The 17,098-nt window shown below is 42.7% G+C and overlaps 1 protein-coding gene across 2 annotated transcripts in view; it reads left to right on the top strand.

Moving 5' to 3' along the window:
• Positions 1–33: 33 nt before the first annotated feature.
• Positions 34–17,098, top strand: part of MYO1D (myosin ID) — a 163,731-nt gene continuing 146,666 nt past the window's right edge. For both annotated transcript variants that reach the window (XM_009645483.2, XM_035901265.1), the window contains exon 1: positions 34–128. In XM_009645483.2, coding sequence (XP_009643778.1) covers positions 34–128 — 95 coding nt within the window. The remainder of the gene's footprint in view (positions 129–17,098) is intronic.

Below are 17,098 nucleotides of genomic sequence, written 5' to 3'. Positions count from 1 at the left end.
AGCGCGAGCCCAACCGTCGTCGCCGCTGCCGCCATGGCGGAGCAGGAGAGCCTGGAGTTCGGCAAAGCCGACTTCGTGTTGATGGACGCCGTCACCATGCCCGAGTTCATGGCCAACCTCCGTTTGCGGTGAGCGCTTCAGGGGAGCGGGGGCGCGGCGGGCGAACGGGACGGTGTGAGGAGAGGGAAGGGTGGCGGGAAACACCCACACCCCCCACGCCTCAGCGTGTGTGAGGGGTTGTGAGGCCTCGTCCTCCCGCTTCTCCCCCCGCCTCAATTTGGCTACCGGGTGTGGGGTGCGCTCTGCTGGTTTAGTGAGCTGAACCGGCCCGGTGCTGAGGGAGGTGTCATGGGCAGCAGCCCCCTCAGCCCACCTGCCCTGCTGTGAGGTGGCCGAGCTCTGTAGTGAAGCAAAAGCAGCACAAAACAAGGGAATTTTCTATGAAATGGGGATATTTGGGAGAGGCGAGTGAGTATGAGGTTGTAGGCAGGGAGCACCAAACCCTGCTTTTGGGTCCCTGGGAGCTTTTCTGTCACTGCTTTGGAAAACCTCCCTCTTCTCCCGCTCATCAGACCTCATCTCCTTCGTTCCCCACCTTGGACGCCTCCCCTGTAACAGCTATCTCGCCTATGCTGACATGTGTGCAAAGTTGAGAGGGGGGAAAAAAAAAATGCACCCCAGCAATAAAAGTCACCAAGTCCAAGGTTGCTCCAGCCCTGCAGCATTACAGCCGTTCACAGGTGCAGACTTCTCTGCGTTAACGTTTCATGATCTTTATGGTTTTATTTCCCTTCTAGACGCAGTGGGCTTCAGAAAGATCTGTGTCTTCATCCCTGTTTGTGAAGTAGAGCTAAATCCTGAGCAGCACTGATAAAGAGCACAGCCGGTGGGGACCCTAAGTCTCCAGCTGCCTTTCACTTTCCGTTATAAAAGATTCATGTGAGCTCTTTCTGATAAACTTTTACACCCCGGCTTGTGCAAGGATTTGATAATTACCAAAGGGAAGCCTTTGGGATAAAAATATGACTTATTGGCTGCCCCCCCCGTTTTGCTCAGGCTTTAAATTTAAAGACCATTCCTCTCCTGCCACTTGCACTCTGGAGATGGTTGAAATCAATCACTTGTCAGGCCGGTGCAAGTTGTTGGATGCACCTGAGAGTGGCTCTGGCAATAGCCAAGGGAGGAGAGATGGGCTAAGCTTCTTCAGCTGGCATAAAACTACTGAGGAAGGAGAAAATTAAGCCCTTTCAGGCAATTGTGATGTCTCCTCTGGATGAAATCTGTAGATTTTGAGGTCTGGCTGCATCAGCCGCTGAGTGCTCAGGAATCTTTGTGCTATGCAGCTGGCTACTGGGGTGTACCCATTTTCTGTGGTGCTACAAGATCAGATCCTGGCAGTGTGAGATATAGTAACAACCAGCATAATTTATATTATTTTATATTTTGGGTTTCTGTTTGGGTAGGGACAGTATGTATGTTTAAATACTATGAAAAATGTGATGTGAAAGTTGAGCTTTGAGCATGAGGAAATGTCAGATTTAAATAAATTTTGCAGTGCTTCTAAAAGCTTAAATTTGTTTCACATTTGTGTATGCTGTGACACTTAATAGTATTACAAAGGGCTTACAAACAAAGTCACTGTAATTAGCAGGAAGCTTGCATGTAGCAATTTGTTCTTGGTGTTTTTATTCTTTGGTTAATGTGTACTAGAAATCTAAATGAAGTATTGGAAATGGATTGTTAGCTAACTTAAATCAATGTAGGATGTTGGTTGCTTTTAGGAATCATTGATTACTAAGAGGTGCCTTGCACTGGTAGACGTTGCTATTTTTGTATGAAAGAGGATGAGTAGAACAAGCTAGCAATTCTGGACCCTTAAAATTGATATGTAGTTTGGTTTGGTTTTTTTTTTTCTCTCTCTGCCCAGTTGCGTGCTGATCGTGCCTAAGGATCTTGTCTGGACATCCCTGCTGTATCTAATACATCATCAGGTGTCCCTTTAACTCCAGTACCCTCGTCACTGGTACCCAAAACCAGGCTTTTGCTCATGACACCAATTCAGACTCTGGTTTCTTTTGCACGAGAACGCATGCATTACTTTGGTGGTAATGTGCAGTTTGCAAGCAGGGTTCTGCCTGCACTTCAAGGTTGTCTTGTGTTTGTGCTGGGGGCAGAATAATCTTTTGTTGAAAAAAAATTAATACTGTTAATTTTTCTAACCTTGGTGCTATCATCCCCTGACTTTAGGCTTGTCTGCACTGGAACATTTGGGAATGCTAATCTGAATTTACCAAAAGTGTGCCTTTTCAATAAAATTGCTAAACTCTGCTAAGCCCTGATTGATGCTGCTGGTAAGCTGAGGCCCTGGCCTGCTGACCCAGCCTCACTGCTGGTGTTATTACAATTCCCAAGCCACGTTTGCTTCTCTTATTTCTACTGCTTTGGGGACGGATGGTAATTAACTCTTGCTGCTGCTACATTTTAAATTGTGTCAGACCAAAATTACACCTGAGATTCTGACCTGTTCAAGGGTTGATTACGTCATGTGTTTTGTCATGTTGCGTAGATGGCACGAGTCGCCTTTGTGCTTGTCATGCACAGAACAGAATGGAGAAATTGTTGCTTCTCCATCGTGTGGCGGGTTTGTTCGGTTTACACTCGGATGGGCTCCACCCTATTCCATAAATCCAGCTTTCTGCCAGAGCTATTTTTGTTTGGGGTCACTGGCTGACCCAAGACGGGTTGTGCTGGATTTAGTTCCCAAGTGAGCCCAGATGTGGGTGGAATTGAAATCGTACCAGTTTTGGTGCATGCAAGGATATTTCCCCAAGGATGTCTCTAGTGGGAAAAAGAGAAATAGTGAGGTTGCACTTTTTATTACTTTAATATTTGAATTTAGTGGTGTTGACATGGGCTGGATTAGTGTGGCTGATTTGTTTGTCGATGGGAGTACCCGCCTGGGTAGGTGAATGGATGCAATGTGAATTTACTACCTTATTTCGCAATCCTTATGCTTCATGCCCTGTTGTTTGTAGGTTGGTGTAGCAATTCAGCAAGGATACCATAGTGTTAGTATTTTTTTCATGGCCGTGTATAACAAGTGCTTAATAAACTGGCCATTTCATGTGGACACTCAAGCAATCACTGCATGTTACACATTAATTGTAAATAAAAGTCATCCGGTCCTTGAATTCCTTAGTTCTGAGTGGGCTTTGTACCAGTGCCTGGTTGTGATTTGTAGTCATGAGAATAATTAAAAAAAAAGGAAAAAAAAGCAAGAGCATTGGAACAGTTTGTGTGGATTCAGTAGTTAGCTTTGTTTCTTTATAGCAAACCTCCAAAGCTTTAACAGATAATTGTTCTTTATGTGCTCATAAGTATGAATTATTATAAACAGCCGTACTTGAGCAGTTTGCACTTGAGCAGGTAGCCTGGCATTCCCTTTCATCAGCTCCCTGTTGGCCTTTGTGGGCAGGTTGATTACTGCAGTAGTAGTTGGCACTTCAATTCCTATCAGAGGGCATAAGATTAATTGAAAGACTCCTTAAAACAGGGAATCTTTTTAATGTCAAACAGCTCTCGGGTCCTCTGACGGGCAGTCAAGGGCTAGTATTTAGCTGCACTCCAAGCATTACCCACCCGTAATCTGAGGGAGAACATCCTTGTCTGGACTCGTTAAAACACTTGGATTTCAGTGGGTGGTTTTAACTTAACGTGACTGTGACTATTCCACAGCAGGTGGAGTGAGACGCTGCTTGTGGAAAGGGAGCGGGAGTTGCTAACATTTTGCAGAAATTGTGGCATAGATGAAACTTGCGGCATGAACTTTTGAGTAAGAGAAACACAAAACTGTACATCCCCTCATTTTTAATCACGCCGTAATGAAAATTTCAAGTGGTAAAAGTTACCACTTTTAATTTACTTCCTTGTAAGGAAGAGGGCAAGAAGGTGATTTTTCACAGGTATGAAATACTCTGTTTTACGTATGATTTCTTGTGTTATCCTGCAAAGACCACTCATTGTACTATCCTGTACAACTAGCAGTTATCTTGATAAATAAATCAAAACTCAGAGCTTTAAAAATGGTATCTGCAGCCTGCAAAGTGGTCGCTTGATTTCTTGAATTACCTGTTCTGCAGTCTTAGCATTAACTTCAGGAATAACGTCAGACTAGCTTCTCACAAGGTCTTGAATGTTTTGCAGGAGGGTAAGGTATGATCCTTGCCATGCTGGGCAGTGAGATGGTGTGGGGGCCTCACTGTGGATAAACCCAACGCCTCTTAATCAACCGTGAGTGGAAATCACGTTGAAATGCAGGAAGAAAGCAGACTATTAGATATTGTGGTGGCAGGGTAGTGTTCGGGGTAGTCCCTCATGAGCTCTGTGCTCAAGGTCTTTCTGTTCTCACATCTAATTCATGAACAGGTGCTATTTGACTCATCTTTTCCTGATTTCTAGCTATTTGCTCATTTTTTGTAAGCATTGTGCAAATCCCCTCCTGGGAACAAAATAGATCTTTGTCATGGTTATTAAAGAATTCAAGGATACATGAAAGGAAGACTGTGAAAGCACATGGTAAGTGTGATGATCGTAACATGAATTTGGGGCTGTTTTCCTCCTTTTTTAACTAGTTCCAGCATGAAACCCAACGTGGAAGGCTGTACTTCCTGCTCAGATGGATCCTGGTCATCCCAGCCCACCTGAGCCTGAGGATGTGGTGCAAAGCATGACTGTTTAATAGTCCTTGTAGCTGTCTCCCTGGATACACGTTGTGTTTTCTGACCTCTTAAAGCAACACTTAATGAAAACACAGCTCTGCATTTAGTTAAAAATAGGTAAAAGTGTTTTTTCTACTATTTCTCAACTATGTCTTCCAGTGCAAACCCCAGCATTTTCAAAGCTATCCTACATTAAGGCAACAGTTCTAAATTCGTATTTATTGCAGATACTTTTGAAAGAGTGATAATATTTGTTATGATTAACAATATTTTTGGTATCGAGAATCTGTAAAGAAAATCTGGTTCTCCTCTTGAGAATTTGCTGCTGTAAGTGTTTGCTGCTGAGGCAAGTGTTTGCTGTGCAGGCAAGGGTGAGGCGTAGGCTGTAGTCCTGTAAAAAGGTTGTAGTTTCAAATGCTGAAGAGGGATATCTTGAAGGGATTTTCTTGAGACAGTTGTGTGTAGGCTATACCTTTTGGGCCTCTCCCTCTCTCTCTCTCTCTCTCTCAGAAAAAGACATCTTTTTCTGCCTGGTGATGTAGTGGGTTGAGTTTGTAGTATCCGTCAGTCTTAAAAATGATCTGGTTTGTGTTTTGAACGGCTCTGGTGTGAACAGCTCTTAGCCTCTTGGGTTTGCAGCACTCTCCTGTAGAGGCAGTTTTGGATACAAGAAGCTGAAGATGATGTGGAAAATGTATAGGCATCATAATTGCCTGAGTGACCTGAAAAGAAGCTATAATGCAGTTGTTATCAGCCCCTTTCAGTAAGTCATAGTAAGAGGCATTTTTTTTGTATAAGTACACAGATGTCCACTCATCCTACAGCTCTGAAAGGCCAAACTCTGGTTCTCTCTAGATCTGGAGACTGGGTTATTTTCTTTTTACCTGTCCTCAACAGGTCTGGCACAACATGCACAACTTCTGGGGTTGACTAGACATTTTAATTTGTTCCCAAGTTCAGAGAAATCCGAGTCCCCATAAACACATTAGGGACGATTCTTTCTCAATAAGGATGTGGATTGTTGATAGTGTTTGATTCTTCATCTGTACACACCCTTTCTGCTCTTCCCTTGACTTGATCTTAAAGTGTTGGAGCGGAAAGGCTGCTGTCTATATTGTATTGACATTTTTACACTGGCTTTCTTATCTTTCGAGCACCATCTTAAACATTCATATTTTTGGTTGAAATTGTGGTGGGAGAGGTTTGGCTTCACACTAGGTAGTAAAGTATCTTTAACCCTGGCAGAGGAAATATGTGAATGCTTGGTTTCGTTTGTGCTTTTGGTAATGAAATATTCATGCTTAATAAATGAGCTTTTAATGCCTTTAAGCCATTTTAATTTCCTCATTTTAAATAGATATGAATATTTGAATTGTTTGTGTGGTGTTGAATTAAAAAGCTGCTGGGAAGAGTTTGCTTTCCTCCCAGAGAAGGGTGCCTGCCACTGTGGATGCTGCAGGACGCTCCTCACTGCTGCTTGGGCGATCAGCAGTTAAGTCTTGTCAGCTCTTCTTGGCTTCTTCAGAACTGCTCAGCTTGCAGAGAGCTGTCTCGTGTCAGAATTCGGAATGAATGGAATGAAAATTCCCCTTAGTGCATCAAAATTTGACTTATGAGCTTGGACAGTGTCCAGCTTGATCTTCGTAGATGGAAAAGGCCATCGATCTCACTTAAAAAGCAAATCCTAACTACACAAGTAGCAAAAGGGAGTAACACGGCCAGCTTTCCGATTCCTATAGGGACTTACTGTTCAGCTTATGGAAAGGGATAGCTGCTGCAGGTGGGCTCTGTTTCCTGACGGTGTTCGTATGAACGAAGCGTTGAATGAGGTGATGTCCTGTGCGGAATTTGTTTTGCCTCCTTATGTGCTGAATTTATATAGTTTCACTGAATCTTCTTTTGCACATCTGTCCTCCCCTGACTTATGAATACCTTCTTTTCTCAGAGTGAAATTTTACAGTAGTCTTTTTATAGGAGTGTGGGTGAGGTAGTGTTTAATAATTTTAACACATGGGTGTTGAATAATATACGAGGTCAGATTTATGAATGAGATTAGTCTTTCAGGGTACCTTACAGTTTTAAATTCTGATGCTGGTAATGCTGTGCACCAGACCTGCTGGTCCTGGCTTGCCAGCTGATGCCGAGCTGCGTTTATGGTACTTGTCAGAGCACAGATAACAAAATTTAATTGTAGGTAGCTGGCTAGCAGTGAGCTGGGGAGGGACATTCATGTCACATGGTGTCGGGTGTGAAGAAAAAGCCCTACAGAATCAGTTTTGTAACCAGAACTATTGTGACCTAGCTCAATAGGAGATGCTCCTTCTTGCAATTTTTTTTTAACAATTTATTTTTTTCTGCTGTTTGCACAAAGGATATCTACAAAAAGTCAGCTGCTAATTTAGGAATTCCTTGGCAGCCTTTTTGCTTTCATCCTTGCCTCTTCTCTGCAATTATTTTGTAGATTCTGATGAAGTAATATGAGTCCTGAAGGTCCTCAGAGTGGGCAGTGCATCTGTTTGTGATACTGTAAAGTAAAATCCTGTTCTTGTTTTTGACTATGTTTGAGGTGGCTTATATAACCTGCATCATCTTAACGGAAGTTATCATCACCTTCTGAATTTCACTAGCTACAGGTTGGCTTTAAGATCTGCCAAATCCTTACCGTAAATATTAGCTAATATTTCCAATGAGTCTCGTGGTGTCCTTTGGTCAAGAGTCCTTTGTTTTGACTTCAAAAATCTACCTCTTTATGGTTTTACTGATCTACTCCTCCACTGACTCTTGTATTCCTTTCGGGCTGAGCAAGCTTCTACACTACCTGCACGTTTCCCCTTTAGTCATACTTACTCACATTCCTTCTGTAGATGCAGATCTTGCTAGATATTTGACTGTTACATCATTACTACTCTTTCTCCTGGGTCATGATTGCATCTTTTTATGGAATGAAGAAATTCTGACGGGGGGAGAAGAAAGCAGACGTCTGAACACAGGTTTGCTTGTTGCCATTAAGTGTTAAATAAGCAAGCTGCGCATCCTTCTGCAGCAAATGCTCATTTCCACTTTTCAGAAGCAGAAATACAATTTCTGGAAGAAGATTTTTGTTCCTTTCAGGGCATTTTGATTAGATCTGATGAGATCTCAGCTTACATTTCTGTCTCTGTTAAACAGACCAGGAAGGGAAGTAAGTTTTCATTGTAGTGTTTTCAAATGCTAAGAGAGCAGCTTGGATATGAGGCTGTTCTGTCATTAGGAGTGAAAAAGGGACATTAGATAGATTTAATTGAAGGCCAATTTAATTTTATGGAAGGCCAATAGGATGCTGGGTTGCATCAATAAGGGCATCACCAGCAGGGATAAAGAAGTCATCATCCCACTCTGCTCAGCGCTGGTCAGGCCACACCTGGAATCCTGTGTACAGTTCTGGTCCCCACTCTACAAAAAAGATGTGGACAGGCTGGAGGGGGTCCGGAGCAGGGCCACCAAGATGACCCAAGGGCTGGGAAGTGTCTCTTAGCTGTATGAGGATGGGCTGAGGGGACTGGGTTTGTTCAGCCTTGAGCAAAGGAGGCTCAGAAGGGATCTCATCACCACGTACGAGTACCTAAGGGGTAGCTACAAGGAAGATGGAGATTCCCTTTTCACAAGGAGCCACATGGAAAAGATGAGTGGTGATGGGTACAAGTTAATCCTGAGAAGATTCCGATTGGACATGAGAGGGAAATTTTCCACCATGAGAGCAGTCACCCATTGGAATAATCTCCCCAGGGGAGGGGCTGACTCTGCCACACTGGACCCTTTCAAGACTCAGCTGGACAGGGTGCTGGGCTGTCTTGTCTAGACGGTGCTCTTGCCTAGAAAGGTTGGAGCAGATGATCCTTGAGGTCCCTTCCAACCTGATATTCTGTGATTTGTTAAACCTTTCCTCATATAACCTTTATCTTTTGCTAGGTATGAGGTTTTTTCCCATTCCTGGGATTTGTTTCAGCTATTTGTTTCAGGATTTGTTGTCGCGTGGCCTGCACGAGGCCCGGCTGCTGCAAGATGAGATGGGACGGTTGACTGGTTAAGTTTGTGAGCAGTGGTTTAGACAGACAACAGATAACATGCTGTCAGATCCCAGCAGTGAGAATCTGAGGTAGGAGAAGGAGAAGTATCATGTAAAGACCTTTTAAATTAAACGGCTATTAGTGATAAGCCAGAGGACCCACCCCAGTCATTGTAGAAGGTCTTGTAGTGCTCTACTTCTCAGGCTCATTAGAAGTGTGACTAGTGCTGGGGCATAACAAGCCTGTTCTCGCTTTAACTCTTGATGGGGATGGTACTTTCTATTCTGCCCCCCCTCTAACGTCAAAGTATTTATCTGTGCAAACTTTGCATTTTCTCCCTAAACAGTGTTGGAATATTTGTCTCTTGCCACTATTGTGTTCTGCCTTACCTATCTGCTGAAGCATTTTGCAGCATGCGTTTCCTGGTTGCTGCGATGTTGCTAGCCATCCCTTCTTGATTTAGAAGTTGGCAGTGGTCTGCCCTGATGCTGCTGTTTGCCTGCTTTGACCTGCCAGCCTTGAGGTATGTGAAACTTCAGAAAACAGTTAGTATGTGACTGTTGGGCTGGTCTGATCCAGAGCGTTCTTTCCAGAAAAACGTACCATTGAGTGAAAATGTAGCGTTAAACCAGTTATGTGGTCCCTAGGCAGCTTACCTGCCGTGGTGTTATTTGTCATCCTTGGATGCTTCTTGTTGTACTCCAGGGTGTCAGTTGTTGACTCTCGCTGTCCCTTGGAGAAGTGTTGTCCTACCTCACCCTTCTTTTCTCCTCTTGGTTACTTCCTGCCTATGTTTTTGTAATTGCAGTATCCTCTTGGTCATCCTTGGTGACTTCTCTCTCTCTCCTCTTGCCTTCACTTCAGTACCGTCTTTATACAGATGGACGCCTTTGCCCAACCTTCCCCCTTGCTGAAGCGTCTGTTCATGTGTCCTCAGCTCTTCCAATGGTGAAGATGTCTTTTCTGATTTCGGTGGGATCTTTTCAGCCTTGCCCAGTGAGTGAACTGGAGTTCCCTTAGGCTGGAGTGAGTGAACTCTTCTGGACAGCAGTTCACTTGTTCTGCTTGCAACATCTGACTCATTCATTTCTAGGCCCTTGCATCCAAAGGCAAATCTTGTTACACCCCTACAGTGTATCAGGCCAGGTCTGAGCTATATGCAGAGCTAGATCTCTTGCCTAGAGTCACCTTTGCAACTGATTTTTGTGCTCACTCCTTGTCTTACACCTTGGCAAATCCCCCTTTCCCACATGTGCTTGTTCAATTTATCTACAGAGATTGTTTTTGCTTTCTGTTTTATCTGGTTCACCTATCTTTTTGCCTATTTCCTGTTTGACCTCAGAACACAGCTTATCTCCTTCCAATGTTTATCAGTTTATCCCACAGCACTGATCTGTTAACATGTCTGTCTGAGAACTTTCTGATGAGCACTCATGTACTTTTCCCTCAGTTGCTCCTTTTGGCATGGAAGAAGCACCATATAAGTTTCGACAAAGACTCTGCCTCCTCCTTAAAAGTATAATTTATGGAGCCTACACAAACTTTGTCATGGTAGGAGGTTTGGTATGCTGTAACTGCTGATTATCGTGTTGATCTGTTCAAGGAGCTTCCTGGTTCCATACTGGATCCACGCCTGGGGGAGTTCACATGCTTTTGGGTTTGGACAGAGCCTGGCCTGACGGTATCCTGTCTGAGGTTGTTCAGGTAGAGAATAACTAGCTTATAGTATCATGATCTGTTCCCATTTAAGGTTGATAGAACTTAATTTGGGAAGCCGGAAGGCTTGCTACATCTTCCTGGAAAATAAAAACTGCAGTAGATTTGTGGCAGGGCTTGGTGCAGTATTTGATATATGATGTGCTGCAAGAGGTGAATGTTTAATTTAGGGTAGTGTGTCTAACTCCATCTCCAAACACAACGTTTTAAGTCTGTATTTTTGTGCTTGCCCTTTACCCATGCAATCTTGCATGCTTTATTTAGATCAAGCCAACTTAAGTAGCGTTTCACTGGAACTTCTGACAACCTTTGAATAAGTCTTCTTATTACGGGGCTCCTGATGAAAAGGTTTTCAATCTCATTCTGATGTAGGGCTGGTATATGTTGCTACCCCTCAAATGAATTGTGCTGAAACTTTGTGAAAAGGTTCCCTTTTAATATCTGGCTTCCATTTTAAGCATCAGACTGATCAGTGCCTTCATCATTGTACTGGGTTTTATTTACGGTGTCCAGGACAAACTTGAAGTAGGGAAACTAAAGGGGGCTCAAGCAATTTACTGCATTGTTCTGTCCAGAAAGCAAAACAGCCAAGGAGTAATGAGAACCCATATTTTAACAGCTTACTGGATGGCAGCAAAGGCTGTCTCATAATGAATAGGGAAGAAAAACAAACTAAAACAAAAAATCCTCTTTTCCCACTGTATGAACAGCACGGCTTTCTTTCAGGCGGGCTCTCCTATGGTATATTGAGGTGGTAAAATCTGGCGTGTCGGCCTGTGAAATCTGGGGTGGTTGTAAAATCCTTTACATCACAGTTATCAAGAGCACAATGAAGCTTTCATGTAGCTTGACATCTTTTAGATGTTTACTGTAAAACTTTTGCTTTTATTCATGTTGCTAAACTTCAACTAAATAGGTTATTTTGTTTACAAGAATGAATGATGAAGTAAGTTTCACCTTCAAAGGAAAAATCTAGCTCCTGTTGTTTGAAGGCCTCTCTTCCCATGCACTGTTTATAAAGCAACTGGATATCGAGTTTATAAACTTCCGAGGCTAGGAATAGTGCCTTGCACTTCTTCTTAATACCAGTTTATGTGGCTTCTTGATCCTGGGTGTGAAGACCAGGGGAACAAATGAAAGAAGACTCAGAGCTGTAAGTATAATTTAGGTTTCCAGCAAAATCCCAGAATACCAGACCTTGAGCACTGGGAGTCTTTAAGTGAACTTACTTAGAAAAATTGTTGTCCTTGCACACTGCAGAGAATATACTCTCTTTTGTTTGCTTCTCAAAATATTGGAAAGATGCCGTGCTGGTTTTCCTTTTGCTTGCAGGGACGTAAGTACCCCGGTATTCTTTTAAAGCTGGATGTAAACAGCTCCTTGGAACAGTAGCTATTAAACTTTGTTGAAAAGTGCTTAGCAATGACAAAAAAATGTTATTTCCGAAAGGATTTCTGTAGCACTGAAGGTTTTTTTTGCAAATGAAAGTCCAAATTTACCACAAAAATGTCCCTGTAACCTCTTATAATTCAAAACATATTACTTGCTTTTCAAAAGCACAGGCAAATTACCAGGGCGACTTTCTAAAATAAGACCGAGGGTTAGATGTATAACTTTGTGCACAATGCTTCTTGATAATAAAGTGTTTCCTTTGTGAGTTTCGTCTGTGTCTCAGTAAGAAAGTAACTTTGCTTTATGTGGTTTAGATACTGACTTCTTTTAGGTGAAGAGAACACTGACATTTGTGTATGCCTGCAGGCATTGGTATATAAAGGAGTATATTTGCTTCCCTTTTTTTCCCTAATAAATGTAGCATTTATGTCTCTAGCAAAACAAACAATAGAAATCTTGTCTTTGTTCTTAACTTGTTTTTTGGGCCATGGTGCATCCTGGCTTTCAAGGATGCAGACATTCCTATGCTAGACATCTCTAGTCTCTGGCAGCTAATTCTCTGAATCTTTATTAGTTATACTGAACTTAAAACCCCTTTGAGGAAATGCCAAACAAAAAGTAGATAAGCGTAAACCTTTTTAAACCTGGTATAAAACTACACAAGCCAGACTTGATAGGAAACTGAAGGCAAGTTGAACAATTTTGAAATAATTGGGAATATTTTGTTAAATTTTTCCGATCAGTTGATAGAAAACATGTTTTCCATTAAGGACTTAAGTTTTTGGAGACTTAAAGGGGGGCTGCTAATTGTCAAATAAGTCTTGTTTTTAACCAAAACATTTTGGCTACCTTCTTTATCTTTAGGTACTGTCACTCCATTCCTGCAGGTAGTGGAGGGGTGCCAGTCAGTCACCCTGAATGCCTGAAGCAATGGGTGTTGTGGGGTTTGGATGCTGAGTGCTCCTGCCCTGAGGAGCAGAGGAGGGCTGGACTTCCAGCTGGTAGGTGGAAGTATGAAAGCCAGGAAAGCGTGATGGTGGACACCTGTCTTTTAAAAGATTCCATGCTTATCATCCCTCATCATGCAGGAAACAAATAGTGATGAAAATCTCAACGTTTTCATTTATTTGAAGAATGCCTGATTATTTTCTCCTGCTTTTCTACTGGGTTTCGGGATCTTTAATCCTTTCAGGGAGGAGCCAAGGTGGGACCTGCTGCTGGCTGTAAGAAGGAACAACTGAAGCAGCTGGTGTAGAGCAGATAGATCTGCACTGTTTCCATGACTTCTCTGAGGTAATGACGGTGTTTTGGGGCTCTGGTGACACGTCATAGGCCATGGTTAACTTCTGTTGCTACTGAATTTGGGGAGAAAATTCTTTAGTTGATCTTGGTCTCTTCCTGGGAGTTTTTTTTCCATAGTTGATATGTATCTGGCAATTCAGCTGCTTTGCTGAGAGGCTGCCTACTAAAGTTAGTGAGTAGACCCTATACAGATAGAGCAGAGTAATTTCACTTGTTTTATTGCACACACTAGCTTGGGAGCAGTAAAAATGTATTGTGTGGCAACCATTGTAGGTGAATCGTGGAAGCTGTGGAATTGGGTCATAATCTTTTACGATGTTAAACTTCATCTGCTATGACATTTTAACCTTCTGCTTTTCCTGTATTGTCCTTGTATCTAGAAAAAAATTAACGTAAGTTATAAACAGTAAACCTAGTGAATTTTGAAGACATTTTCTAGCGCCTTGACTAATCTAAAGGAAAAAATTGCTAGGGTTACATTTACTAGCATACACTATTAAACCAAGATAAATTGCAGGATGGAACAAATTAACAGGTTCTTACAGAAAGACTGGCTTGGTTAGTAGGTCTGGTTATGTTGTACTAGGGGTGTGGGAAGACTTTGAAGAGTTCAAATATTTAAATAGTTGGGATCAGTATTGTAGGTTATTTTTATCAAGACATTTTTGCTGCCTTTTTGAAGGCTCCTCCGTACATGTATGTCGGTTATGTGTCAGAAATTTTGTTCTAATAGTAACTCTCACACCACCTTAACATCCTTTGTGCAGTGCAACAGTATTTTTCACCTTAAGTGCAACAGTATTTTGTCTCTCTTGATGAGGATGGTAAGCCCCATGGCCAATTTGGGAAAGCTTTCAGGGGATAAAAAAACCCCCAAGCCTCTAGCCTTTCGTATGGAGATGTATTGGCTTCTCTTAGCCCAAAACAGTTTAAGATAAATGAGCAGCCTCTGTTTATCCTAATGAGGCATTTGATGTAGAAGCTGATAGCACTAATGGCCAGATCCCAAGTAATTTGCTGTGTAACAGTGTGTAGGAAAATGACACAATTGTGCCCACCCATCTGGTCATCACCGGGTGTCCACATGGGTAGTGGGAGCCTTTGATAATCTCATTTGACCATTCTCTGAGTAATGGAGTGCAATGGATATTTTTCAAACTAAAAACTCCTCTCTCTGAAGACAGCAATTCCTTTGTAGTTTTGACGTGGGTTTTGTTACTCTTTGTACACGCCAAATAGTGCCCTTCTGTTTTTTTTAACATGGGGAGGAAATAACATGAACAAACATCCCATATCATATACAAACTGTCCATCTATCAGTAAGGACGCTCGCTGTGTGTAAGCGGTTAGTGAGCAGCACTGAGAAACTCAACCATTCACAGATTTTGTTTTCTGCTTTCTGACATTTAAGCCTTTGGGATGTGTTGTTGTTGTTTTCAAACTTTTCTTTACAGTGATGAAAGTTAAAAACCTCTCTTAGAGCCAAGATGGTTGTAGTCATTTTACTCTAGGAGGATGTATTTAAAAAAACCCAATAGTTATCATGAGACCCGTGAAATAAATCATAAGTGCTAGTGGTGAATATTATTTCTCAGTCTAATCTTGCCTCCTGTTTACCTCCCTGCTCAGTGCTGCTGTCACTGTCACCAACCCCTTGGGTTGTCCTTGTCCTGCCATAGAGTTTTTGCACCAAGGATTTTGCCTTTGAAATCACACCTTTCACTCAGAGCGTAGTAGAGTAGTTTTCCGTCTCACAGAAATTTTATGTGAACACAGAAGCTATACATGACAGAAGGATTTTGTGGAGCAGGTACTGTCAGAATTCACTTCCACAGGAATGTCAATGTGGTACAAGAACTGAGGGCTTTCATTGGGGATGTCCCTGCCCTTGGGTGCTTTCAGGTGCTGGTACTAACGCCTGGGAACTGATTTGGCTGGAAAAAGGATCTGTTGCTTTTCTGTTCAGGATCCCCAGGAGCCTTCCAGGGTGGGAACCGATGGCACAAGGTGATGCTGGGCGTCCTGGGACTCCTGCTCACTCAGAGTGACAGACCTTCTTCCTCCCTTACCCCTTCCTCAGCATTCGATTCCCACCATCTGCTTGCTGCCCGCCCCCCCTCCCTCCTCCAGCGTGCCCCATCAGAGAGCTCATAGCTGGTGTCAACTGAAACTCTCTTTTCTGAGTGTATCTGTGTTCAGTTTTTCTTCCTGGCATAGTTACCTTATGTGTCAGTCTTCAGAAATGTTCTTAAAGGCCTTGCTGTTTAGCCAACACTGGACCCTCAGGAAGCCACAGAAGCATCGCTCATGTTACCCTGGTGCAAAGTCTTTGCTTTGCTGTTATGTTCTGTAATTACACACGCTAGTAATCATTTTCTGGTGCTTCTGGATCCCCCTGCAGTGTTTGTCGCTCTTTTGCTTTTGGTTGTCACCTTTGCAGAGTAACTAGCCATTCTTCATGTGGCTGGATTTGTCTTGCTAGATTTGCCTTGAATTAGATCATAGAGAAGAAGTTGAAACTAATAATGAATCACCTTCCTATTAAGTAGATAGCATCTACTTGTCTTGGTTGGACTTGCTTTTCTTACCAAGTGTATTTTGGGATCTCATGAAAACTTATTTATTAGATCATACTTGTGAAGATAGTATATGAGATTGTTCCTCTTGTTCCAAATATAACCGTCCTGTGATCTTAATCGACATTTGCTTTAACATTGTCCAGCAGGCAATTTCCTGACAAATTTGGCCAACACCAGTGTTAACATGGAGGTGGCTTTTTTTTTTTTGTTATGGACTTAGTCCCTTCTTTTCTATCTACAGATATAACTAGGAGAGCAGTTTGGGATTTCCTCCAAAGATGACTCATATTTGCCAGACTACCTATAGCAAAAATAGGGTGTGCTGTTACAATGTGTATTATTTAGGCTACTTAATATTTTGTCCAGTAGTCACTGAACTTTTAACTGGTAGCCTTTGTCTGTGAGCTTGCTTTTTCTTCCCCCATTTGTCTACCTAAAGACAAACAAAAACCCCAGATGAAGTTGGAGTGTGTCTCCATTAATGTTTTTGCTGCTACCCTGCCCTCCCATCTGCCTTGGTTTTATAACTGGGAGTGGAAATTGCCCAAGGTCGTCTTTCAGAAAGCTGTAACACGTTATTCTTGCCATTCACTCTACCTCTTGGCTGGTTTCTGTAGACCTGACTCCTGCTTGTAGCAGCCTGTGGGAGTATTGGTGGTTAATTACCATGAGCCACACCAGTCCCAGGTTTTAATTTCCTAGATAGTCCCTGCGTAGTCTCCATTTCAATGATAGTTTCACTGTTGCAAAAGCTGCAGCAAGGACCTGGTTCTGTATTGGTGAACTGCCGTGCAGTTGCATTCCTCAGGGGCTGCGCAGAGCTGATGGGATGAGGCAAGAGAACACTGGGGGAAAACACTTTTAATCTGGAAACTGTGCTGTGCGGATTCCCCAGAGAGCAAGCAACTGGTCTGATCAGGTACAGAAAATGGTACCCCAGCTACTAGCATTGTGATGGCTTCCCAGAACATCATCTGCTGAAACATCCAGAAGGAAGGTAAAAGTTCCTAGAATCATGGAATCATTTGGTTGGAAAAGACCTTTAAGATCATCAAGTCCAACTGTACCTGTCCACCACCAAACCCTGTCCCTAAGCACCTTGTCTGCCCAGCTTTTAAATACCCCCAGGGGCCCTCCCCCCCCCCCCTGCCCAGCCCCTTCCAGTGCCTGATAACCTCTTCTAAAAACAAGATCTTCCTGCCTGAAAAATTTATCACTGGTAGCAGCCTCTGCAGTTGTCTTGTGTGGCAGTTCATAGATGCTGATGTGCTGAACTTGAACACACAACTGCAATAGAAGTAGTTAAAAAGATTTGTAGCTTCAGGGTTTTTTTTGTCTGCTCAAG

This window comes from Egretta garzetta, unplaced genomic scaffold (assembly GCF_000687185.1).
Source record: "Egretta garzetta isolate BGI_Z169 unplaced genomic scaffold, ASM68718v1 scaffold551, whole genome shotgun sequence".
Classification (NCBI taxonomy): domain Eukaryota; kingdom Metazoa; phylum Chordata; class Aves; order Pelecaniformes; family Ardeidae; genus Egretta; species Egretta garzetta.
Note: the sequence above shows the minus strand (reverse complement) of the source record. Positions and strands in the feature narration are given on the sequence as shown.